Source organism: Vidua macroura, chromosome 2, assembly GCF_024509145.1.
Source record: "Vidua macroura isolate BioBank_ID:100142 chromosome 2, ASM2450914v1, whole genome shotgun sequence".
In the NCBI taxonomy this organism is placed as follows: domain Eukaryota; kingdom Metazoa; phylum Chordata; class Aves; order Passeriformes; family Viduidae; genus Vidua; species Vidua macroura.
This window is the reverse complement of record NC_071572.1, coordinates 92,697,319-92,724,345: the sequence shown is the minus strand read 5'-3', so window position 1 is coordinate 92,724,345 and position 27,027 is coordinate 92,697,319. Positions and strand designations below refer to the sequence as shown.

General features: G+C 39.7%; 1 protein-coding gene across 1 annotated transcript in view; it reads left to right on the top strand.

Annotated features, from left to right (window-relative positions):
• The first annotated feature begins 219 nt into the window (after positions 1-219).
• Positions 220-27,027, top strand: part of FLT3 (fms related receptor tyrosine kinase 3) — a 35,600-nt gene continuing 8,792 nt past the window's right edge. Inside the window, exons 1-13 of the mRNA XM_053969813.1 lie at positions 220-568; positions 6,005-6,129; positions 7,744-7,955; positions 8,741-8,856; positions 11,101-11,218; positions 12,636-12,772; positions 13,370-13,509; positions 13,591-13,744; positions 17,201-17,366; positions 21,359-21,465; positions 22,710-22,821; positions 24,356-24,534; positions 26,821-26,933. Of these exons, the coding sequence (XP_053825788.1) occupies positions 220-568; positions 6,005-6,129; positions 7,744-7,955; positions 8,741-8,856; positions 11,101-11,218; positions 12,636-12,772; positions 13,370-13,509; positions 13,591-13,744; positions 17,201-17,366; positions 21,359-21,465; positions 22,710-22,821; positions 24,356-24,534; positions 26,821-26,933 (2,028 nt within the window). The remainder of the gene's footprint in view (positions 569-6,004; positions 6,130-7,743; positions 7,956-8,740; positions 8,857-11,100; positions 11,219-12,635; positions 12,773-13,369; positions 13,510-13,590; positions 13,745-17,200; positions 17,367-21,358; positions 21,466-22,709; positions 22,822-24,355; positions 24,535-26,820; positions 26,934-27,027) is intronic.

The following is a 27,027-nucleotide window of genomic DNA, read 5'->3' as shown; positions in this document are numbered from 1 at the left end:
CTTAGCCCACCACACCTTTCAGGTAGTTGTAGAGAGCAATAAGGTCCCCCATTAGCCTTCTTTCCTCCTCAGCCACTGCTCATCAGACCTGTGTTCCAGACTCTTCCCTAACTTTTTGAAGTATTTTTAAGCTTTCTGTCTTTCAATAAAAAAGAGAAAATGTTTGCTTGAGCTTCCATGGGAAAAAAATAATAAAGCCAGTCCTCAGCGATTTAACTGATGCGTGAAAGAATTTACAAGGAACTTTTGGGTCACGTTTCCTTCCCTAAGAATATAAAGAAGCAGGGCATCTCCTCTGCAATCACGCAGGAGCCAGAACTGGGCGCGTTAGGGGCCGGCGCCGCGCCCGTGTCCCGACGGCAGTCCCGCAGGAGCGCGGGACGCGCGGGGCCGCGCGGGGCCGCAGCGCCCCCTGCCGCCCGCACGCCCCGCCGCTGCCGCGGGTCCGTGGCCGCGGTCCCCGCACGGACACTGTCCCGGGACAAGCAGCGCGGAGTGCCAGCGCCTGCGCGGGTGGCAGGATTGGAGAGGAGTTCGGGGGGCGGGGAGGTGGTGGTGGCAGATGCAGGTGGGAAAATAATCTGCGTGAAGGGCAGCAGGCCATGGCAAATAAGACTGGTAGGTGACGGTAACATTCCGGGATGTTAGATAGTGTCAGCTTGGACCCCACTATAAGTTTTTGACTCCGTACACAGACCCAAATTGAGCATTTTTTGAAACCACATGACTTCCCCTGCTCCATTTTTGTCTCTGCTGTCTTGCTCAGTGATTCAAATCTAGAGATTCTTGTCCCCTCCCTCTAAACCCTCCGCATTGAGCCATCACACTCTATAGGCTTCTTTCCACCTCAAATCTCAATCATGCTTGAACACGACTGTGAATAATTAAATCAATTCACGTGACATTTATTGTAAGTGACTGCTAAGACCAGATAAATGGCTATTCCTGACCCAGACATACCTCAGGCAGTGTTACAACAGCTGGTCACAATTAGCATGAGCTGCAGCAGAGGCATCTTGTCACCCACCTTGCTAATTAAACCCTATTCTAACATCATTATTATTATTCCAAAACACAGAGCACCACCTCTGGCCCTATCATCATATGAGAATGAACTCACGAAGTGCATATTTTTCTGAGCTGAGAGTTATTTAACCTGAAAGAGTGAAGATGCTGAGGAAGGAAGATGTGGAAAAAGATGAGGAGGGACAAAAGTTAAGTTTGATGGGAAAGAAATTAAGTATTATTAAAAGGCAGAAACTAGTTTAAGATAAGTCCTTTTTACCTGTCCTGCCTACCTCTGATTTTTAGGATATTTGTATTGAGTACAAGTCTCACTTCAGGATCTGCCACTCTGGGGGTGATTTGAGAAAAAGGCTACCACATGCAAAAGTGGGGGTTTTAAAGAGTAAATGAATGAATATTAAGCTCATCCATGCCACTACTTTGAATTTTTTTTTTTCCCTGGCAAGTCATGACAGACATAACAACAGTTTTCATGGAAGAAAGGGTCCATCTACCGCCCCTGATCACAAAGAAAATTTTGGAAAGTTCATCCAGAGACTCACACCCAGAGGACATAGTCAGAGGACATAGTCAGAAACCAAATAAGACCCAAATCATAGTTTGCTTTATGTAAATCTTCTGAGCTGTAAAGCAGAGTAGAAGATTGTTCTATGTCTAAGAAAGGCCTGACTGCTATGTAAAATATTAAGCACCCTGAGCTGAACACAAATACAAGATGCATCCCTTGGTATGAAGAGAAAGGTTTTCATCTTTCACAATTCTCCAGTTCCCAAGCTACTGTCTTTCTAGTTAACTCAGACTTTCAGCATATTTTGGAGTGGTTTTCCCAGTCTTCCAAAGGCTACTTTTGTGACCCTCCATTTGAAAATAAAATTTTGGAAGTGGTTGCATTCATCTGATAGCTGAACTAGCTTAAACAGAGCTTCTTGGTTTGGTATTTCTCCAGTAGATTCAGACCTTTATTGTAAGCTCCCTTTTTGCCTTTTACAGGCATTTCCCCAAGTATGTGCTAACACATCTTGATGAAGTCTTGGCTCTGTCGATAGCAGCTAGATGTTTGTCTGACTGCAGTGAGAACAAGATTTCTCCTACTGCCTCTATTTTTGTATAACCTATGAGAAGATAATGAAGATGGAAAGCAGGCATAAACAAACATTGTTCAGAGGCAGCAATTTATTTTCATTTCAGCTTCACTCTAGTTCAGTAATAGACAATATGATTATGCATGCTACATATTTGATATTCTTTACCCAGTGCTTTCAGTCTCTGCAGTTCTTAACTTGGGTTTTCAGGAGGATGACTGATGTGCAGACCATAACAGCAGTCCTTGAACAGGCCATGTGGAAGCTGAAAGATCAAGATGGAAAATCAGAACATTACCATTTCCCCAGTGTTTCTTTTCTGGATTTTACTTTTTCTGAAAGTCTCATTCATGCTCTGATTTTCTATTTTGTCCTACACAAGTCTTCAAGACCTACACATATTTAAGCCACTCAGTATCATGTAAATACTTCTTACTATCGTATTACTCATTTGTTTCTCACTGTAAAGCATCTGGAATCATGTCAGGTTCAAAGTATCCTTCCTTACCCTAAAATACTCCACAGGAATAAAGGTACACCACAGCAGTGGCAAGCTGTTGCAGTTCACATGAAAAGGGGTCCCATTTTTACTTACACATGAGGGTATCAGGGTGCTCACTGCTTCCAGCATAGTCCCACATACTGTCCTTTACAGATGCAGTTCCAGCTCATCAGACACTTTGTTTGCATGTCTCACTTACAGTCTGTTTGCTACAGCTGTCTAACTTTTGGCTGCAAATCTGCTCCCTGTTGGTGTTTAAATACACCCTTCCCTTTTCTGCTGTGGCCTTAGGACTCCCTCTGACAAGGCAGTATGAGCAAAGTGGAGTGATGCCATGTTGGGATACACTGTCTTAGCTTGTACAATCAGAAGTTAAAATTATTCACAAATCAGAAACATAAAGCAAGGGAATGCTCATCAAGCCAAATGAGTTGAGTTTTGAGGCCATATTTTCAGGTGGTTTTAGAAATCAGAGGACTTAGGTGGGTTTCCATCAGCTAAATCCCTGGCTGCAAGCCAGGTGAATGGTCTCTGCTTTGAAAAGGGTGAAAGAATCAGCCAACAAACCAGCAGATGTGGAGAATGCTGAGCAGAGAAGGACTTGGTGAAAGGCTAGGGAGAGAGCTAGAAACCTGATGCACTGGTGGAAGGAATTCACCGTGCTTGGTGTAGATACCTAATGCACACCTGCCGTTCAGCTGCCCGCTGGCACTCCCTGTCTCAAGAAGTGCCATTATTATTTTTATAGTCAATGGATGGAGATGCATGTCTCCACAAAGAAATCACATTCATCTTTCTTAGGGGTAACACGCAGGGTTTTACTCAGACATCTGCAAAAGCAGACCATTGCCTGTGCATGCTGCGGAAAGGTGCCAACCAAAAAGAAGTGTATGTTGGGTGCTTGAATGAGAAAGACTCAGCCTTAATACACTTTGGCAAGGAGAAGAGGTTGTCAAAGTGTTGCCAGCTCAGAGCTCAGGCAGTTCCAGAAGATACAAATGGCAAGGAGGAGATGGCAACAATGTTTACTCATTTCTTCCTACTTCCAGTTTTGCTCCTTCATTGCCTGTAGAAAGAGACTCACATTCATCCTTCAAGTACTTTGTGATATACTTACCTTCTTTCCTTCTTTCAACTCTGCACCAAGCTTTATGTGCAATCATCTCAGGAACTGAGGGAAAAAAAAAGAAAACAAAGCAAAACACCAAGGCCTGAGGGCAGAAATATTTTAGGTTGCCAGGAGAAAGATGTTATTTTTTGATTCACTGCTTATTTGTACTGTTGATGCTGGCTTTAGGGAATTAATGGAAATCAGTCACGTTTCAGCCAGCCAGTTGTATAGCCTTGTTTCTGTTTGGTGCAGTGGTGGGTACGCGGTTACTGTAGCTCCTTTAAGGCTAAAAGGTGACCTTTCAAGCTGCAGTCCTGCAGAAAGGCTTATGGAGACAATGCCTTTGAGGCATCAGAAGCTTTCCCACACTGCTCTTTACATATAAAGGACTTCTGCTACTTGGGGCATCTGCAGTTCCTCTGGGCAGCCTCATCTAATGCCTCAACACCTTCCTAATGAAGAATTTCTTACTAATATTTAATCTAAACCTGCTCTCTTTCAGTTGAAACATTCCCCTTTGCCCTTGTAAAACATTCCACTCCAGCTCTCTTCTAGCTCCCTTCAGGTGCCTGCAAGGTGCTGAAAGGCAGCCTTCTCTTCTCCAGGCTAGACAGCCCCAAATCTCTCAGCCTGTCTCCATAGGAGATAATCTTTAATAATCCTCTGATAAACTTTGTGGCTCTCCTCTGGACATGCTCCAATGACTCCATATCCTTCTGTACCCCAGAGCTGAACACAGCACTGCAGGTGGGGTCTCATGAGAGCAAAGCAGAGGGGCAGAATCCCCTCCCTTGACCTGCTGCCCATGCTGCTTTTGATGCACCCTAAGATTAAGTTGGCTCTCTGTGCTGCTCTCTACACTGCCAGCTCATGTTGAGCTTCTCATCCACCAACATTCCTGAGTCCTCCTGCCCAGGGCTGCTCTCAATCAATGTTCCACTCAGCCTGTGTTTGTGCTTAGGATTGACCTGAGCCAGGTGCAGCACCCTCCACTTGGCCTTATTGAACATCATGAGGTTCTCACAGGTTCACCCCTCAAACCAGCCCAGGTCCCTCTGGATGGCATCCCTTCTATCCAGTGTGTTGACTGCAGCACACAGCTTGTTGTCATCAGCAAACTTGTTGAGGATGCACTTGATCCCACTCTCCATCTCATTGATAAAAATGTTAAAACGTATTGGTCCCAGTTCTAACCCCTCAGGAATACCACTCGTCACTGCTCTCTGCTTGGACATCAAGCCATGGACCATCCAGTGAATTCCTTATCCATTGATTGATCTCTCTGTCAAATTCATGTCTGTCCAGTTTAGACACAAAGTTTCATGAAGGACAGTGGCCAATTCTTTGCATGAGTCCAGGTAAATTATGTCAGTCACTCTTCCCTCACACACCAAAGCTGTAACCCCATCATAGAAGGCCACCAGATTTGCCAGGTACCATTTGCCCTTAATGAAGTCATGTTGGCTGTCACCAGTCACCTCCTTATTTTCCATGTGCCTTCTAATAGTTTCTAGGGGAATCTGCTCCATAATTTCAACAGACATTGAGACTGCCTGTCCTGTAGTTCCCCAGGTCTTTTTATTTTCCCTTTGAAAAGGGGACTTCTGTTTTCCCTGTTCCTATCAGTGGGAACTTCACAGGACTGACAGTGATTCTCAAATATGATGGATAGGAGCTTACCCACTTCCACTGTCAGTTCTCTCAGGATACTCAGATGCATCTCATCAGGTCCCATGAATTTTTTCACCTTCAGGTTCCTTAGATGTTTTCAAACCTGATCTCTTACAGCAGGTGGTTCTTCATTTTCCCAGTTCTTGCCTTTGCCTTCTCATGGAAGGAAGGTGCATGATCATCCTCCATCTCACAGTGGGCAAACACTGACCTGTGCTGCAGAATTTGGTGCTGCTGGTTTTGGTGCTTTCCAGCACAAGGATGCAAAAGGGATGTGCAAGAGAGCATCTGTGTTTGGTAATCCTGTTTCTAAAGGAGCTTCTATATAAAACATATTGTCTTTTGTCTTTAGACTTTCTCTGCAGTATTACAGGAGATACTTGTAAAGCATGATGTGCCTGTGCTTTTGAAAGGTTCTCCCAACAGAGCTTCCACTCAGCTTCAATACACAAATGCAGAGTTAGCAAATTCATACAGTATGTCTGCATATTGTTTGGCTTTTTTTAAAAAAGATGTAATCTTTCTACAGTTTTGTTGTATTTTAACTAAAATTACTATCCCATAGCAGAGATCCAGACTTTATTGCATGTGTTTTCTATTTCTGTTTTGCAGTTTTTGTTATGACAGCAGTTGCTTTCACTTCTACAATGACTCAAAATACATCTGAGATAATGTGTGGGTTTATCAGCCAGAAGGATGAAGGTTCAGAAGCACCACAGACATCAGTAGCTCCTAAGGTGATACAATAGAGAACAAATTGCTTATAAAATGTTCCTGTCTGTTCCAGGAATACCTTCCCAGGAACTTACAACACCCTAAACCTTTAGAATGTGAGGACATCACAGACAAAGTTGCTAGGGTTATGCCAAATATGGCTCCAGAAGGTTAGAGGGATAAATATCTGAATAGTCAGACTCTGAAACGGTGAATAGTTAAGTACCAGTTTTCTCTAAAACTGGCTTTTTTATTAACATCATGATGTTATCTTATATCAGCATGCCTGAATATTGCTGGATGTTGTTGGCAACGTATCAGTGTAAAAATGTATATGAAAATATATGCCCTTAAGGGGAGACTGCCAAGGCCATGGTGTGTGTATTCCATAGTTGCTGGGACTGACAGAAAGCTGTACTGCCCTCTATTCCCACCACCAAAGCCCATAAATCCCTGCCAGGTCCAAACTTTGACTTCAACACCAAAGGTGGACAATTAATCAAATACAATGTTATTTTTTTCTCTTCTGACTCAAAATGGTATAAAACCAGGTGGAGGTGATGTGTAACTGAATTATAAATCAGCTGAGACCTGCAGTTAAAATGTTTCCTGAGGATTCTTGTTTCAAGGAAGTCTTATAAAATCTTTTTCATTCCTGAACAACTGAATCAGTAATTCAAATAATAAATGAATGTATAGCAGCCAAAGCTGTGCTGTCCTGGTATGTGACAAAGCAGAACATGGCTGTTACTTCTGGGTACTTCTCAGATCAAGAGAAAGGAGAAAGGAGAGAGTCATGAGAAGAACCAACCAAACAAGCAAAATGGGGATGCAATGAACTCTGTCCTTTCATAAACTTACACTGGATAAAATTCATCCAACAAAGCAATGGAGATATTTAGGGCTCCTCTTCTGATGGAGCTACTTACTTGCCACCTTTTGCTGCAGCTAATCTTAGAGACACACTAATCCATTGGTGGCTTTCAGAATGACTGTGGAAGATTCTGTTTCTGTTTGCAATTCTCCTTTAGTTGTACACAGGGGTGAGGAAATGAAAAATATGACAGGGTCCAGCCCAAGTGTTCATTACCAGTAAAGCCCCTAAGGAGTTGAGGAGCAGTCTAGTCAGATGATGCAGTGACAAGCAATGAGATGCTAAAATAAACCAAACAATCTGACCCTGCCTTTGCATCCAAGTTGCAAACAGAAAGGTTTTATTATAGTTCTGTGTTTCCCTATGGTTCTAAATAAAAGGAAATGAAATCAAGTGTAAAGAATAACCCATATCACTAACAGAAATTATCATGACTCTGGCTAAGATTGTTCTGTGGTGTTTGTCTAGAGAACAGAATTTACTAATTCAACAGGAACCCTATAGAGTTTCCTCATGCAGTAGAATTCAACATATTTATTAATAGGTTGGATTGTAGAAATCAAAAAAGAGCATCCTTTAAAAACATCTGAATTAAAAAAAAAAATTAAAAAAAAACAAAAAAAAAACAAAAAAACAAAAACAAAAAAAAAAAAAAAAAAAAAAAAAAACAAAAACAAAAAAAACCCAACCAAACAAACAAAAAAAACCGCAAATAAAGCTAACTGCTAATAAATACCTAACAGTCTGTCCTCCTGCATTGCAGGTTCCTAATATTTTGGAAGACCTTGGGTGTTACTTGAATTCTCAAGGAACAGAGAACCAAAACAGAATCTACCAAACAATTAAAAATGTGGAAGTCAATGTATTTGAAGATATTGAATTAAGAATAACAATGAGCATTTCAAATATCATTTCATGCTTCTGGTTCTTTAAAAAGAGTAAAGCCTGTAAACTTTCTTTTGACTCAGAGAATCGGTAAGTCAAGGGATGTACTGGATCAAAGATCCTTTAAGAGATCTTTTCTTTTAGAATGCAAATCGAGTGTTTTCTCTGACTGTGCCTGTGTTTGATTTCCTGTGTGCATTATCTTTTTCAATCTCTTAATCCTTAATTGTTGTCACTCAGCAGCACATTACTGATTGTCATTTAGATCAATGTACACATATGAATCTTAAAACCAAGAACATTTTAAAATAAGCTTGTTCTTTTAATTTGTATAGCATCCTGCATAGGGGTCTCCAGGCACTCTCTGACATTGATGGATTTGAGCTTTGCCATGCTCGTGAGGAAAAATAGTGATTTTATAGTCAAAAAAAACAGAGGCATGGAGAGTTATGTGACTTTTAGGATCACAGTGCACATCAAGAACAACAGCAACAGCATTCTCTCACAGCCAAACCTGGATTGGAACCTGAGACTCCATAATTGCCTCCTCATGCAAAACTTGTAGAATGAGACTGTAGGTAAAGCATTTGCCTGTGGAGCTCCTGAACTGCCTCAAGTTCAGGAAGGCCATCCTTGCCAATGCTCAGCATTCAGCATGTGGTATGTGGCTGTAAGTTCCCATGTGCTGCTTGTGTAGGAAGACACATGAAGGAAGTATTTCAGGTTGCAGGGCACAATGTAAATAATGAATACCATTATTTACAACCTTTGAAGGGTTTTTGCAAGCGCTGAAGAGCTAACATTTAATTGTGTGTGCTGTGCATTACCTTCTTCATATTAGACTGACAAATGCAACTTTACTTTCTGTTTTATAGCTATATAACATCTTTGGCTATTTCCCAAATGAAAGAAGGACAAGCTGGAAAATACACCCTCTTGGTCACAAGTAAATCTGGCAATTACACAGTAGTTGTGCCTGTTCTCATCCGAAGTAAGTATGTCTACATGAAAGGGGTCATTCCATCAATAGGTTCAAGGGCAGAGGCTCAAGTTCAGTCAAAGCAATGAAGCTTTCATGTGCTGCACTTCAAGCATCTTCCTAGATTAGCATAGCACTTGGAGCTGTCTTCGGAGGCTGAAGTCAGAAGCACAAACTGTGTGAGAGTCAGCTTTCTCTAGTCAATAAACCATGTAAATGAACAAATAAAGATGTAAATGTGTAGAAGCTTTCTTCTCCCCTGTGAAAAATTCCTCTCTGTGTCAAAAGGGACAAACTGATTGTGGCTTTTTTTTTTTTTTTTTTTTTTTTTTTTTGTGCTTTTAAATGTCGTGGGCTTGATTTGTTTGCTCTCATTTTAACCTGTTTATTGTTGGTGTTGCTAACTGGGTTGTAATCTGGACCAGATCAGGATTTCCCTTTTATATTCTGGTCACACTTTAACCTGCTGCCACTTTTCCACTTGTGCCTGCTGCTGGGTCTCTCACTTCTCTCGCTGTTTTTCCTTTTACAGTTCTGTGGGTGGCAAGAGGTACACTGAGGAAAGGGGGGAGAAACAGTCCCTCTTCTCAGCAGCAGCTTTGACTTGTTCATTGTCTTTTAAACCAAAACACGTCAGTTCTGCAGCTGCTCAGCACAAGTGTGCCCGAAAAGCTGAGGTTTTAGCTGCTGTTAAATGCTCATGACAGAGCACCTGTGAGGTGCAACTTTTTGAAAGGCTCCCAGTGGGAGTGGATTTGATTGAGTTTTCTCAAGGCTCACACAAGAGATATCTCTGATGCAAAGGCAACAGCTGCAACAAAGTGCAAGCTTCTGTTTCTAACTAGGGGTGTCCAAAAACATCTCAAAAAAACCCATAAAGACACACGGTCACATGATTTTTTAACAGAATAGAAAGATTATATTATTTTGTCTGGAAATGGATGAATTTAAAGATAAAATTTAAAACAGCAAAAAGAAATTTCAAAGGCAAAACCTCAATCCAAACAGCTAAAGACTAGTGAACACTACATGTTTAACAAGTGCTATTATTTGCCTTGATTTTAATAAACTGTGACTAATCAGCATTTGTTTTTCTCTCTTTAGTTGTTTTTAAAGTATTTCTTCTATTTAACTTTTTTTTCTCTCTCTGGTTCAGAAAAGTCACCTCTAATCTCTCCTTGCTTAATTTGAAAGCTTATTGCATGCCTCAATTATAATTTTAACAGCTTCATTGAGGGGACAAAGTATTAAACATTTCATTAAGAATTGCCATCTCTATATAATTAGGCTTTAGAGGTAAAAAGTGTTATTACATGTGCAAGCAAGAATAGTTTAAAACAATGTCAGTAAAGGTCCTTTCCCTATCAATGCTTGGATTGCTTTCTCTTTGCTTCTGTGAATTTAATATCATAATCTCTTATAAAACCCTTCAGGCTAGATGTGAATCCTTCAACTTGGATATGAATCTCTGTAGGTAAAAAAAAACCTCTTAGGCTTATCCTATAAGACATAAATGAGGAAAGAAATTACAAAGCCATGAGTATTACTTTCACCTTAGTGCATCACCTTGCCCACAATGAAAATATGACTGAGGAAAATGTCACTTTTACATGTGGCAGCTGCGATTTTATTGAAAGATGACTTAAAACTGGACACAGTGCTCTTCATTTTGAGTCAAACCTTTAGCAGTTTCAATACATTAAATTTTTTGTTCCTAGTCCAGGTCTGTGCCTGAGAGGTTCAGGGTACTGGGAATTGTCTAGGAATCATTTCCCTCTGGGTTACAGATGCAGGGTAGAGAAGTTTGCTGGTTATCAGAAGTAATTATCATCCCTTCTGTCTCCATCATGTATCTGATCTGACTGAGCAAACCCCATTTTGTGTACAGATTTTTTAGACTCAACAGATACTCCACCAAAGGACGGGCTTAGGATATGATTTCAAAATCGCAATTGCTCCTGCCCAGTGAAATGAATAGCAACCACAGCACATTAACACCTTCCAGTAACAGCCTCAGGATTATCCCCTGGCATATAGAGGCAGGCCTTTGGTACAGAGAAGCTGTGTATTTAGCAATCAAGGCTGAAAAGCTCATGAGACCAACCCACCCACCTAAGGCTAAATTGTTTTCTGTTCCCTCAGTGTTAAAACTCCTGAAACAAACCACAGCTCTGTAACTTTATGTACTACAAAATAAGCAAAACACTGTTTCAAAATTATTTCAGCTTTCTTAAACATTTGCATGATTTTTATCAGAAAAACCAGCCAAACCCTATTTCAGAAAAAGGGAAAAATCAGATTCTATTGAGTGCATATCGGAGAGCTACCCCCAGTCCTCTGTGGAATGGATATTCTGCAAAACACCAGAAAAGAGGTATGTGTATATTTATATGCATGTTGTATCTCTACTGAGACTGAAAGTTTGCCATCTTCTGAAGAAAAAGTGACAGGGTGAGAAGAAATGACCTCAAGATGTGCTGAGGGTGGTATCAGATTGTATATTAGGAAAAATTTCTTCACTTACAGGGTTGCTAAGCACTTATTAGGCTGCCTAATAAGCAATTGAATCAATCACCATCCCTGGAAGTATTAAAAAAACATGTAATGTGGCACTTGGAGACCTGGTTTAGTGGTGAACATGGCAGAGTTAATTTGATGGTTGGACTCAATAATCTTAGAGGTCTTCTCCAATCTTAATGATTCTATGATTCTACACTGCTTAGTGTGCCTACACAGCTGGGGAGATAACTGAGAAGAGCCTGAAGTTTTGGAGATGGGCTCTGCTCTTTGGCACACTCATGGGCTGGTTGAAAACCTATGTCCAAGTGATCCACTTTTGGAGTGCTGCAACACATTTTTCCTAAAAATTTTTACTATTGTGCTCTTTTGGAAACTGTCAGCTCTTGGCTTTAGAAATGTTATTCCAGATTCATATTTTGATGTCACAAGGGCAAATCAAAGGCATCTGGTTTCCCCCTAGTTTTTCACGTTGTTTTTAAATTTGACTCTTACAATCATAGAACACTTTAGATCGGAAAGGACCTTAAAAGCTCACCTTTAGCATCTAAGTGCACTGCAATATGCATAGGTACATCTTCCACGAGATTATTTGATGGTTTCAAATCACCTCCCTGTGCCTTAGCAGAGCTTCTAGGAGTCTCTGTTCTGTGACCTTCCCAGGCACAGAGGTGAGGGTGACAGCTTGGCAGTTCCCATGGTCTTCCTTTCTAACCTTTTTTAAAATGATGCAATGTTTCCCTTTTTCCAGTCACTGGGGGCTTCACCAGGAGTATCAGAGCTGAGAAGACAAGGGGTCGTGATTTTGTGAGCTAAATAATCTTTCCCATTCTATTAATATATAAAGTTCATTCTATTAATATATAAAGTTTATTCTATTAACAGGGGTAAAAATACTTTTCTCTGCAGCATGGCAGTTCGGGGTCTGGGTCTCATAATGCCACTGGATTTGCAGCACCTCCCACCACCAGGAAATCAGAGATGTGGTGTGAAAGCTCAGCCTCTATGATTTTACTCTTGTCTGGATTTTAATCACATCATTACCTGTCTAAGAGCCAGTTTGAGCATATTCAGGTCATTTCAGCTCACATTTCTGCCCAGATGGTGACATTTTTACTTTCTTATCTTCACCTTTCCTAGTTCCTTTTTATTCAATATGTGAAATCCAGTTTTCCCACTATTGTTTGCATAATCTCATGGCTTAGAGATTTATCAGATTTATTTGCTTGCGGTTAACCAAATGAGTCAATGAATAATTATGCTTGTAATTGCAGTTGCCCTTATAAAAGGCATGAAGAAACTGGAGAAATACATGGCAAACAGATGGTGCAACATGAATTATTTCAAACTTACATATGGTGCTGTGCAGTTAATGTCCTGGGCAGAGAATGCACCAGCCTCTTTACAATAGGTAACTTCTCTCTAAGGTTTACTTGCATGTGAGCTCAATCCTGCTGCTGAAGTTAGTTGCACTACCCATCTGAGCATGATTTCTGGTCTAAGCTACTTGTTTGTAATCCCTGGAATAAAGCTAACAATGAATATGATTGCTGTGTCACGTGTTTAAAACCTAATTCCAATAGCTCTTTCTGGTCTCTGTAAAAAGCCTCTTGCCTTCTATATTTGCTATACTTGTATTGACTTTTTGCTCATGCTTTTAGGACTGTGTGCGTGGAAAAGCTCTCCAAAGTGTTCTCAAACATATATGTTTACATTTAATTTATAATTAATATACACACTCAGATTTACTCGCCTGTTTTTTTTAAATAAACCTAACCTGAGCTAAGCTCTATGCTGCACTGTGCCCTAGAGGTGTCTTGTGAATCATGACAAAATTTGTTTTGAGACATCTAAATCTATAAAGGTTACTAATTTTGTGATTATGGTAATTATCATTACAATGTAAAAATTAATATCTATACAGCATTAGCAGAAAAAATGTTGATCTAACTGAGCATTTTCCAGGCAAAGTGATGGTTGTTTCAGTGTCTATGTTTTGGTTTTGTAGATTTAAATGAAAGACAAGCAGCACCTTTACATGAACTACTACTTAAGGCCGGTGAACCATTGCTGATCAGATGCAGAGCTGTTCACCATAATTATAAATTCAGAATACATCTGGCTTTTGAAAACAGAGAAGTTGAGCAGGTAAAAAGACAGGACATATTTTAAAAAAGGTTGTAATGGTCACTATCAACTGATTAAATGTGAATCTCTGTTGAAAACCAGGGTTGCTACTTTGAAGGATTAGAATATCAAGAAAACTTCTCAGCAATTCGGGTCCAGTATGTGTTTGTTTCAGCAGCAGAAAAAAATTACAGTGGACATTACACCTGTTCTTCTACTGCTCATCCAAATCAAACTGCTTTGATCACAGTTCTAGGTAATTCCAGTCCCTGGTGTTCCTTTTGTCTCTCAGCTGTTTTGCTTTGTTTTCCATGTGTCTGTTCTTTACTTGCAGATATGCAGTGTATGTTTGTAGTTTCCTTGCTAAGGAAAAAGTCTGTTTGCACTTACAACCAATCCAGGAGAACCAAGAGATTAATCTAAACTGAGTCATTCTGGTACCTGAATACAATTAACCTTTTCTTTATATTGCTTTTCAAATAATTCCCTTTAAAAGACAGTGCTTTTAGAGGAGAAATGAAATGGCACTGTTTAGAGATGCAGCCTGAATGACTGTTTCAATGGGGTCTTCTAGAAACACAGGCTGGAATTCATCTCACATGTTGGTGACTCTCAGCCAGTGTGCCACAGAGCTGTAATTAAAAAAAAAATCTCATTCTACTTAAGCAACATGCTGATTTGAAAGCCAGTGGTGTTGAATTTAGTTGAGAGCAGACTCAACTGCAAACTTTGTTCCTCAGATGGAAATAATATATAAATAGGCCTAGGTCTGGAAATAAGGCATAAAAAGGAAAGCTGTAGGTAGAACCACACTGCTGAAGTAGGTACGGGGGTACAATTTAATGGCTGGTGTGCTTGGAGTTGGAGCCTCTAGCCCTGAAAACAAGGCTCTCTGAAGCAGTCACCATATGTTTGACCTTAGATGTAGTTGCTTTCAGGATTTATGATACCTAGGCTAGGTAGGAAGCGAGAATCCTTACCCCAGTCTCTTCAGAAATGACTTTCCCAGTGCAATATCCTCTTTTCAGCTTCTGCCTACCACTGAGCGGGAAGTCCTCTCGTCATTTACCATAACTGAGTATGATACCTGTGCATTTTTTCTCCACACATCTCCTTGGTAAACAGGAACATAGGGGTGAGGGTACTGTAGAAGTAGAGCAAGATCCTCTTTTTCATCAGTAGCTGTGCATAGGTCAGAAATAGTGGCTTCTGGGATCTGTGAAGTACAAAGTGTGAGCATGGGTGACAGTCAGAGAGAATATTTGTGTTGCTGTCCCTGGAAGGCTGTATTTCTGAGCAGGGTGTTTTTTTCACTGCAATGCACCAACCTATATTGATTGTCTGTGCCCTCCTTAATACCCCTTCATCCCAACAAAACTTCTGAGGGTTCATTGTCTTTGCTGGTGAAAAAATCTATTTGTTTACTTACATGGTGGATTAAAGTGGGTGATGTTGTCATACCAAGCTAACAGCTGTGCTTCTCCCTCCAAGGTTCTACAGGAATATCCTGTGCTTCTGATCCATCCCATCATTTAGCCTAATGTGTTAATGACAATCACTGTGGGTGTGAATTTATGCGAACAATGCAGATTCCATTTCAGCAGTGATACAGATACAGATTTCACTCAGTTGCCCACGTGTTAGGGTAGCAGTTTCTGAAACAATCTTTAAACCATTACTGCGCAGGATTCAACACCTGTAGCTTCACTGGGAATCATCACGGTGAAACTTATCCAAGAGAAAACTGATTTGGTTGGCACACACTCCATTGCCTGGGGAGCGCCTGGCTATCATATCTGTATGGATGGGTGTTCTTTGAATCTCTAATAATGCCTTGCAGCCAGACTGCTTTGATTTGCTCTTTAGTAATTGATACCTCACCAATTTATCCCATTTTGTGTGTCTGTCAGGTCAGGCAAGGTGGTTAGGCCACTTCAAAGCACAACAGAGATCATGCCAACAGCTGCAACTGCAAGACTCTTTGTTACTGCAGGTCTTATGTTCAGTTTCCACCACCATTAAATAAAGAATTTATTGCACTACACAATCTTAGTTCAGTGTTCAGTTATTTTGCAGCACATTATATTAAAAGCAAAAAGTACAGAAATATGAGGAACACAGGCTTTTATTCAGTCTCGAGAGTCTCATCTCACCTCTTTGTCATTGCTAAGTGTAAACAGTCAAAAATACACTTAAGCCTGCCAAAAAATAATAAACCAATCAACAATGTGCCATTTTCTGTCTCCTCCAATAAAGAAACAATTTTGTTTTCTCAGTTGTTTTCCAGAGAAATGGCATACACTGCTCCAAGGTCCTTATATGCTCTCTGGAGAAAGCCTTTACTCTTGGTTGGTTGTGTTGTTAACAGTACACTCAAAGATGATATTCTGCCTGGAAGGATGAGGACCAAAAGATGAAGGCTCTATGTATAAAATCAATAAGCCTTTAATATCAAAAAATAGGAGAGTAGTCATGAAAGCAATAGTTTCTTGTTTTGAAATACTGAAATGTTTGTGGTTTTATGGGAGTTTCTAGGCAGTAAGTAGGCTAAGACAGATAAAACATGCCAAGCAGAATATAGGATTGCAATCAGAAGGAAAACACTCAAAAGGAAAAAACAGGTCCAGCAATATTTTTATGGTGTAGTTTTTCACCATGTAGCTGATTAAACATCACCACAAGTTTTCCAGAGGTTGTACAGTCCTTGGAGATACCCAAACCAAACAGGACATGGCTCTGAGCAACCTCATCTAGCTGCCCTGGTCAGGAGTTTAACTACATATCTCTTCCAGTGTATATGGTTCTGTGATCTTTACAGAGTTGATCCTAGCACCGCTGGTGTCTTTAGTACAGCCTCCTCCCACACATGTCTGCTCCCTCAGTTTCTTTGGGCAGGATTCATTCCAAGCCATGAGACATCCAGCTCCAGCAACAACTTTGGTTCCTTCATCAGTCAGTGCCAAGAAACAGTATTTCCAGAAGCAGTGCAGTATATCATTGTCATCTTCTGCTTTAGGATGGGATACATCTGAATATGCCTTTTTCACGCCACTGAGTTTATCAGACATCCAAACACGTAGCTTAGGTGGATCACAGAGCTTTTGACATCTCCACTATGTGAAACAAATCCCACCCTAGCAGGGCAAATACCAGCAGCACATGGTTCATGGACCTCTTCAAAACATTTTTCCATGTTGCTGTCATCTTGCATTAAATATGTTTAATTTAAATGGAGAAATAAAAGAACAGCTACAGGACTCATTTACAAAATCTTCAGCTTATTTCAAAGAAGGAGAAAGAACTACTGATTATGGTGGTGGTGCCACCCGGTTTTGTTCCTGTAGAAAGAAAGCCAGGAATTGCAGCTCTTAACACCTGGAATACACACACAAGCCAAACTAAATAATTATATTATTGGCCCTGTGACTCTGTAGGTTAGAATGAAGAGAAATGTCAGACCATTTTGGAAGTGCTCTGATCTGACCAAATATCCTACTTCATCAGGCTCAAATAATTTCTCTGCAACAGAACACGGTGACAATATTTCAGTACTATTTTGAAGCATTATCTTATTTTGATTAACAGGATACCTTTTGTGATGTAACATGGTTTTTGCTTATGATAACCAAAATGAAAGACATACAGATGTTAAAATGTCTTCATTAAAGTCCAGCCTTTTTAAGACATCTTTTCTTTCATTTTTTTTCTCCAGAAAAGGGATTTATAAATATAACTGACTCTAAAGAAGATTTTGAAATTGGTGAGGAAGAGTTTTGCTTTGAAGTCAACTTTACAGCATATCCTCCAGTTAGATGCGTGTGGCTATATTCCAATAAAACATTTCCATGTATACAAAGTTACAGTGTGGATGGACACAGGTATTTGAATATTTTATATATTTTAATACAATAATGTTTCTTCTTTATATCTCATTTGGATGGTTTACTGTCAATGTTTTGTACTCTCTTTGGTTTTTAAAATATGAATGGGCCACATGGTGAGACTGTTAACAAAAGGCACTCAAACATAATTTTGGCTTTGAACAACAGTTCACACCAACAACTTGTAGAATCACTTTATTCTCTGCTTATAATGAACCCTTTGCTAAGTTAGGCACCCAGCAACCCTTTAGTCTATATGCATTTTGCCATTCCCCTTCTCTCTAACATAAGTTCTGAGTTACAGATCTGTTGCAGTTTTCATTCTGGATCACAAGTTCTGCATGTTCCCATTTACTCATCCTGTTGTTGATGATGTTCCCAGTGTCTTTCAAACAGCTCAGACCAAGTCCAGGGTGCTGCAGTTCCCAGGCCTCTGCTAGGTCTGCTGGCCTGTGCCTGTGTCACAGAAACATGCCGTTCTGCTCGTTACCCAGGTCATGGATTCTTCCGCTGCTGCAGCAAAACATGTTTTGAATAAACCTGTTGGTTATCTACCTTTTCTGTTATTTCCTACAATGGACTTCTGGCATGAATCCTGTTTAAGGCTAATGTTTTCTCCATTCCCTAGGCTCTCCAATTTCTTGATAACATTATCTAATTTCCTTCAGGGTTTCTTTCAGAGTAGTCCCATGGCTTTGCAGGTAACAGCTTTTACTCACCTCAATGAAAGTAAAGCCAAGCCACTCTTTTCAAGTTTTTACATTAAAAGTGAGAAGGTTGTAGGCAGGAGCTAATGCTGATTCCTTCTGATATTCTTAAATATTCTGATTCCTTCTCATATTCTTAAAACCTCTGTCATCATCTGCATAAAGCTGTGTCAAAGCCTTGATTACACTTTATTATTTCTTTCCATAGTATTTTGGTACCTTTGATTTTATCCACTAACTTGCCAAGTGATCTTTGCAACAGACTAGCCTTTTCATCTGCATCAGATTGTGTATTGGAGTCAGACCTCAGTGAAGTTCAGAGACAGCTCAGTTCAGGTTAGCAAATTGTCATCTCCTGGCAATGGCCACAGGAACTCTGTCCCTGCTGATAAAGTGAGGGCTGTCAACAAACTTTGATAGCACTGGGTGGGTGTTGGTGACTAATCTGCAATGCCTGACATGGGCTTGGCAGAACTGTGCCTTGTGACAAGACTGATTTTGGAAATGAAGTCTCAGGGGACAGCCATGAGCATTTGCTCATCCTTGTCCAATAGGAACCTCCCTCCAGCTGATAACACGGAGTTGATTTGCTTTGCAGCTGATACACACTCCTCCTCACTGCTTGTACCAGCAGGACTCAGTTTTGCTTGGATGATTGACAGTGGGTGTAAATTCAATCCAGATAAGAATTAGGTGCTATAGGCTGTGCCAACAATAATTATATCGAGAACTTTTGAAATAGTTTAGACAGCTGTCATTAGTTAGTAAGGTGCAACTGCTGGCTTGGGATTTATGAGTCACTTCAGAGGCATCGCAGCAAAAAGCAGCAGTTGCTGAGTGCTGATCACCCCCTGCCGGATGGGGGAAAGGCCAGCTTGTGTCCCTGGAGCCGTGTGTCCGGGCTGGCTCAGCCACAGGCACAAGCCACAGTCACCAAGCATTGCTGGGGCATGGCCTTGTGGCGTCTTCAAACAGATAACTCGGCCATTTGTCTGACAGTACTGTTGGACAAATAGGATTTTTTTATGTTTATTATGTTTATTTTGGGCAAGTTATTCTTTGCATTTATTTGCATCCTATTTATTCCATGGAAAAATAAAATAGAGGGGAAAACACTTGAATTTGCTGATTATTTCATCTGACAAGTACATTCTTTTGTACAGACATCCCTCACAACGATCCAATTTTGTCTGAATACAAGCATTGGATAGACAAGTCTCACCTGAGGACAAAGAGTAGGGGTACATATTTCATTCCGTTTGAAGCACTCAGAAGCAGAAAGGGGTAGGGAGGCCAGGAGATTCTGCAAGCTGTAGCCTTGCAGATTTCAATATGATTTTAAGGCAGAAATTTTCTCAAAGCAACACAAAAAAGGTCATCACGTATCTAAACACGTTGTGAGTCTCACTTTGCCTGTTCTAGTTGATTTCTGTGTAATCCTGTATCCCAGCACTTCTACTTTGTTCTTTTCATATCCTTTTTCATTTCCTGTTTTTATTCTTTTAATTTCTACCAGTCTCTTGTAAAACTAGTCCTTCAGATTAAAGATCATATTAAATTTTAATAATTAACTCTGTATTTTTCTTCAGCTTTTCATTTCAAAAGCCAGTTATCCATCTCTCCTGTCACTATGCTTACAGTATATTTTCAGACATTCTTCAGAATTTCCATTTTCTATTTGCTTTTGTGAACTCTCTGTTTCAGCACACTGCTGATTTTCACTTCCCCCCTAAGAGCTAATGACTTTTCATACAAACAATGTCCTCTGTTAAATTTATAATACTTAGCTCACACCCTCTTATATTTTCAGGTATTGAAGATACTGGTTTTTTTTTTTTTTTCTCCTGATTATTTCATTAGGATATAAACCTTCCAACCTGGGATTTCAAAAGCAACTAATTATTTTTTGTTTGGTCCTTTTTTTTTTTTTTTTTTCCTGTCTTCAGTATCTTTTTTGAGGCAGCTTAAAAGGGTTCTGACTTTAAAAAATCCATGAGTTCGGAGACATTGTTAAGGCTATTTCAGATGAAGACATTCAAAAGTCAATAACTATATGAAAGTGTGGCCTTAGTTAAAAGACAAAATTGCCAGGGGCTTCAAGGACAGTTTTCCTGGTTTAGAATTAGAAGGTGATACTTGGTGCTTTTGTTTGTATCTTGCTTAAGGAGAAATATCCCAATTTCAGTTCTCTAGATTGATCTCATTATTGCTTTCTCCTGCTTTGCATATTGCTGATATGGGCTATCTGTTTTTTTGTTTTCTTCTCTCTTCAAACTCTCTGATGTTCCTGCTTGCCTTTATCACTAAAATAGAGTTGGGGACCTAAAACCTGGTCACCATTGAGTTGTCAGCAAAAGTATCTAACCCCAAAGTGTCAGCAACTACACGTAGGAGAGATTTTCTTAGGTTGCTCTTCTAATGCTCATGAACTGCATTATCTGCTATTCAAAGCTGACAATTGTCCTGACAGCAATAACCTAGTTGAAAACACAAAAATAGAATACTATCACTGTAAAATGGCATATTCCCTTCTCCCTGCCTCCTACCATGTCCCATAAAGCAGTAGCACAACAAGACAGTCAGGCATGAATCTTTAAGTCTCTGCAGGTCTTTGTAGTTTCTGCCCAGAGACTTGTTAGAGCCCCTCCTGGCCATCTCCATTGTCATGAGCTGATTCCTACATGGTTTTGGTCTTGGTTTTCTGCCATCCACTGGCTCAAAGGCCATAGGGATTAGTAAAAGGGTGTTTTTTTCCTGCAGAACGACCTTGAGGGCTGGTGTTTCATCTCATTGGCAATGAACTTATGGTGATGATCGCTTTCCTGAGCTAATGTGAGATCTTTCCATTTAGAGATGTTTGTCTCTTATGTTCCTCCCTGTCATTGTTGTTTCCTAACACAATCTATCACATCAGCTAGAAACTCCCATCAAAGTTCCTTGGAGAGAAGAAAGTTTGATCCTTTGCTGGTCTTAGCAGATATACCTGGGTGTGTCTTGTCGTCCAATGAATTAGTAGCAAAATCAGCTTGACAGCCTGCGTGCACTCCAGGAAGAGTGAGAGAAAAAATGCAGAATTAAATCAATACTGCAGGGGAAAAAATATCTTCTCAGCAGCACAGTTAGATGCTGGGGTTTATGTTCTCTAAGCAAAAATAATTTCCTTTGTATGCTTCATTAAAAGATACAGAATTGTTTCAAACCTATATATGAGTCTTGACTGCATTTGAAATATTTTTCAAGTCAGTATTTTGTCCTTTTCCCTTTTTTGACTTTGTTCCACAGCATTTCATCGAAGTTCTGCAACCATCAGCACCAGTCTGGGATATATGTATTTTATGCTGAAAATGATGATACAGTTGTAACAAAAAAATTCACTCTGTATGTGAGAAGTAAGTAACAAAACTATTGCTGATGATTTGGCAAAGTCTGGGATTTTGTCACTGGTATAAATTGATGGTTTTCTTCATTGGTATTCCCTATTTCATTTACATAGATTTATTGTTTAAAATGGAAGATCAAAAGGCAAAAACTTGATTCTGTTCACACTGCGTCACACTGCTGAAATCCAGGCACTGGGTCAGAGAAAGACGCTGGATGCTTGTGGGTTGTATTTCTTGTGTCAGTTAGGGATGGAGAACAGAGAAAGGAGGAGAAAGTTATTCGTTTTTTTTCTTCCCTTTAGTCTACCATTAACAGAATATGAGGAATCAGTTGCATACTGAGAAAAATTAATGCTTCTTAAGAAAATTACAAGCCTAGGAACTCAGTAAAATACAGTAACTCTATTCTATCTCTAAAAAGCTGGAACATATGTGATTGCTGCAGAAACCACAGGAGATACACAGTTGGGAGGAAACCCTTATCCCCGTTAGGAATTAGCTTTCTATGCCATATTTATGTCATTTTTTTTCCCTAATGGCATTTATGAGTTAATGTAGTTGGTGTGGACACCCCCTGGTGTGTAACTTGAATGGCTGGGCTGCAGTGCCTCATACACCCCTGCCCACAATTCACACACATGCACAGTCTTTACCAATGCTCTCAGTTATCTCAGTTCTGCCACATGACTGCAACATCTCTCCCTTGCTCCAGGTCTGGGGCCTTTATTTGTGATATCTAATTTATAGAAGGGTCTTCTGTGCACATTTTGTACAAGTTGGCCACCCAGAACCTCAGTGCCAGGGCAGTCCTAGGGCCAGCTGCTTAGTCTGGGTCAGAAAAGCAGAAGTCAAGACTTCTAATTTTGGCTCTGCCATTGTTTTGGTTGGCTGTGCCCATACAGAGAAGTGGCTGCTCCCCTTGCCTTGCCACACTGCCATCCACAAAACCAAGGAAGGAGGAGGACTGTGAGTTACACCCAGTTCTCACTGTGACATGCAGTTTTTTATTTTGAAAACAGAAGCAGACCTTGGTCTCAACAGATATAACATTGCCTTGGTCTCAACAGATATAACATTGCCACGTAAGTGTACAGGTTTTTGTCACTTGAAGTGCTGACAGAAATTGTCTTACAGAATCACAGAATTGTTTAGGTTGAAAAATATCTTTGAGAACATAGAATCCAACCATTAACCCAGCACTCCCAAATATACCACGAAGCCATGTCCTTAAGCCTTGTGTTGTCTTACTGCAGGAAAGCCTGAAATAAGGATGCAGTTGTTGTTCAAGCAGATCTCCTGTGTTGCTGAAGGTTACCCTGCCTCATCCTGGGTTTGGAGGAACTGTCTTGAACTGAACTCATCCAAGTAAACAACTTTCTTTCTTTTTATTCATTGCAATGACTAGCTGAGCTTTGTTTAAATGAAGACCAGCCCATAACAAATTAAATGTAAAATGCACACTTAACTGCATGCATTTAACTGGTTTAACTGCCTCCTACTCCAGAGGAACCAGATCAACAAAATTAGAAGCCTATAAAGATGTGTATCTTGGGCTCTTAACACCAAAATAAACCAGACTGGGTTTATATCAACAGTTAAGTGGTAACAAAGTCCAATCTAAGTTTTTCTCTTAGCCTACCAAAGTTATAAGGATTCAGGGAATGCATTGGTTAATACAGGCTTGATTAATTGGTTAAGCTTTGGTTAAAAGACCTGCTATGGTGACCTGTTACCAAAACCACTAAAGTCAGTGAGTGTTCCCAGTGAAGTTAGTGAGTGTATTTCCAGTAAAGTTAGTGTCTCCATTTCCTCTATTTATTAAGGGGAATTAGTCAGGCTCTAAAATTTCAAAAAATCCTGAAACAGCTTTGACCTGATTTGTGAACTCTGCAATTTTTATTTTAGATATGCCAAGAAACTAATAATCCCATGGTGCAGAAGAATACTAAGTCAAATTTTCCTTTGTAAGCTTGTGAATAAACTGTAAAGTATTTCTTTTAGCTAGACATAAAAAAATACCTAGACAATTTTCTTATCCATACCTCTTAAAAGGCTTCCTTATATCAATCTGTGCAGAAATGGAAGAGGAAATAAACCATGCAGAGAGTGGGTTTAAAATACTCCTTAAATCATTTTTCTGGGAAGAAAATGCTGTGACATATCTTTTCTGAGGAACTTTCAAATGTAGAAGCTAGTGCTATGAGTAGAGCTGAATAAATTTCTTTCTTATCTCCTAATTTATTTATGTGGAGAGTAAATTAGACAGTAAGTTGATGAAGGATAGAAAAGCTAGAAGTCAAAATTATCTATGTGGACCACCTTTCCCTCAAGCATCAAGTTCCCTCTTTCTACATATCAGGCCTTAAATAAGTCATTAATGCTCTCCATCTGCGTGGATGGAGGCTCTCCATCATGAGTGAGAGAAACTTCATGGGTGAAGCAACACGCCTTCAGGGAAAGGAGCTAGAACTTCAACTCTGGGTTCATATTACATTTATAGTTTTAGCAGTGGCTCATTTGCAGCTGCTCGGGGGGTTGAATGTTTTGAGGCAAATATGAAACCAGTGGGAATAGATGAGGTGCAGGGGGGTTGTGTCAGTTGTGAAATCGATGGAGGTTCCAGAGTTCAGGGAGTGCAAGTACTCTGCCAAGGCAGCAGTGGAGAGTGGCAGTGAGCCCAGTGTAGGAGGTAGCTCAGTCCCTGCTAACCCTGCCACGTCCATCAACAAAAATGAGACTGGTAAGTGACCAGAAGTCCCACTCTTGCTGACAAAACCCAAGCCCCTTCTGTTCTTCTCTTCCAACACAGACATAAGACATGTTTTGAAACTTCCCACCTTCTCCCCTGGCAAATGTCACTGTGAGCTAAAAATCAAAACCGGTCTGCTTCCTTTTTCAGCTGCACAGAGGAAATCACAGAGGGGATTCAGAACTTCTTGCCAGAGAGGAGATCCCTGGGGTCGTGGATTTCAAGCAGTACTTTACATGTAAAGGAGACAGCAACAACCTTCTCCGTGGAGTGCTGTGCAAACAATTCAGCTGGTTCAGCCTGTGAAAAGAGTTTCATTAACCTGGCAGGTACCACAAGCCAGTGTTTTAGCACGGGTTTTCTCAACTAAAGCTGGCATGGTAGAACCTACAATATTTTTTATTTGGCTAAATGGCTGTCATAGTTTTAACATGTTAACCCTTTCAGTGCCTCAATCCTCCCTCAAGTAAAAGAAAAGAACAAAATACAAACATGTGAAAAAACAACATAAAAACATCAAAGTCAGTAAAGAGAAAGTTAAGTCCCAGATAAGAGGGAGGAGGAGATACCTTGTTTTTAGAGCTGAAATACTCTTATAAGCTATTTTAAAAGACTCTTTTTCCTTATAACCCATAAAACTATAAAAAAATAAAAGTATTCAAATTAATTTCGAGTAAAAACCTCTATATTAAAGTAAGCAAATGTTAAAGTAGCTATGATCCCATAAAAAGTTTAAGCAGAAGAAGAAAAAAGAGTAATCCTATACTTTAAAAAAAAAAAAATCTCCATTCCCAGAGATGAAGATAATCTTAAAAATAAATAATAAGAATTTTTGCTTTTAAACAACTCATCTTTAAAACAATACCCCATAAGTCAACATAGCCCATCAACAAGCTGTAAAAAAACTTGTATAAATAAAAAAAAATTCAAAATAGCAAAATTCCCCAAACAGCCATTATTCATAAAAAACTAAAAACCACCAAAAAACTGTTTTCTCCTCTTGTAGAAGAGTCTCCATAACCGTAACAAAAAAAAAAAAAAAAAAAAAAAAAAAAAAAAAAAAAAAAAACTTCTCTCCCTAAATAAACTAAAAGAAATATTTCAGAAGTAGTAAACTGACTAAAAATGTTAAACTTTTTTTCTTTACATTGTCTGTAAAAAAGAAAAAATTGTAAGGAAAAAAGAGTATTCTAAAGTGTTTGTTTTGGTTTTTTTCCCCCTCTTTTTCTTTTAGTTACCTTTAATAAAACTTTCTTTATACCTTTTTAAAGTCTGAAACCTACTTTACCTTTCTCCTAATCCTATCTCACAACAAAAAATAAGTACATTAGTAATTAACCTGCACTAAAATCCACCATACTCATTAATGCATTAGTTTAAAAAAAGAGTCAAAATTTAAAAATCTGAAATTAACAAATCAAAAGCACTACAATGGCTGACTGTGCAATGTCATTGCAGATAAAACACAAGCTCTCTATGTACATAGTATCAGAAATGGTGGGTGAATGGGAGACAAAATTCTCTTTCCTCTAGGCCCAAAGAAGAGGCCTCCCTCATTAAAATAAACAGAAAAAAAAATAGGAAGTGCAGGATGCAGCCATGGCAATATTTGAGGCTGATTTCTTATTTTGCTTTTGTCATCCCTACATGAAATCTGGAAGAATCATCTTTGACAAGAGCTAAAGGCACTTTGGTAGCTGGTGGCATGTGCTATCCCTTGCTGCTTTCCTGTAGGTCCCTGTGGTGTTGCCAGAAATGCCCATGGGAGCTCTCCTCATCCCATGGAGGTCATTGCACACCCAAGCAAGATCATGGCTGAGCCAGCAGACCCACTGAAGGGTCAATCCCTGTCTGGAAAGCAGGCGTACTGTGAAAGAGACCTTAAACTGCTATAGGCAGGTGACTGAAGGTTAAATCCTGGTTAAGTAGTCTCTCTTTTTGTCAAGGGAATCACAGATTGTTTCCTCATTGAACCAGAAAGTCAGTATGGTTATTTGCACCTTATACTTGTGACACCGTATGTATTCCATGGAGAAAAATATTTCAGTTAGAGGGAACATGCTGTGGCACCAGGAATTGTTTTAAAACGCCCAGGTATTTGCAGTACAGGGATTTCCTTTGTCATGATGAACAAGCAGTTTGGTGCTTTTGACTACAGTGGACAGAAGCTGTGACCACTGTCAGAATTTGAGCATTTATATTTAAAGTAGAATAGAAAGTAATCACAATACTTACGCTTTTAGAAACAACCAAAATATGAAGGTAGGTCTCATGTTTGGATGCTCATCTACCAATCAACGCCTTATTCCTGTTTATGCTCACTAAGTTCAATCCAAGGACCACAGCAACACCTCCATGAATTCCAGTTTATTAATGGATTTAGCTCTTTTTTTTATCTTTTAATTTTTTTAAATGAAAACAGATGTCAGAATTACCTAGAACTTAATGCCTACTGCCCATCTTGCTTTGCATATGGCTGCATCTCACTCCCCATGCAGAGGAGGCTCAGGTGTGAGAGGGCTGCAGACTGCCAGAACTGACCGTGGGCTCTTCTTGCTTTTTCACCTGTACACACAAACTCTGTTTCAGTGGGTAGTAATATGTGTCTTTTAAAGTTGCAGGAGCTGTTTCTTCCCCCCTGGACAATGCTGCATTCTATGTCTCCGTTGGATTTTTTCTCCTCTTGATTGCTTTTGTGCTTGTATTCATTTTTCTTAAATACAAAAAGGTAAAATCAAACATAAATACCTGATCATCCTTCTTTTGTTCCTACCAGGCTGTTTCTTCTGTAAAACTTATTTTATTCTGTGTTTTTTTTTTTT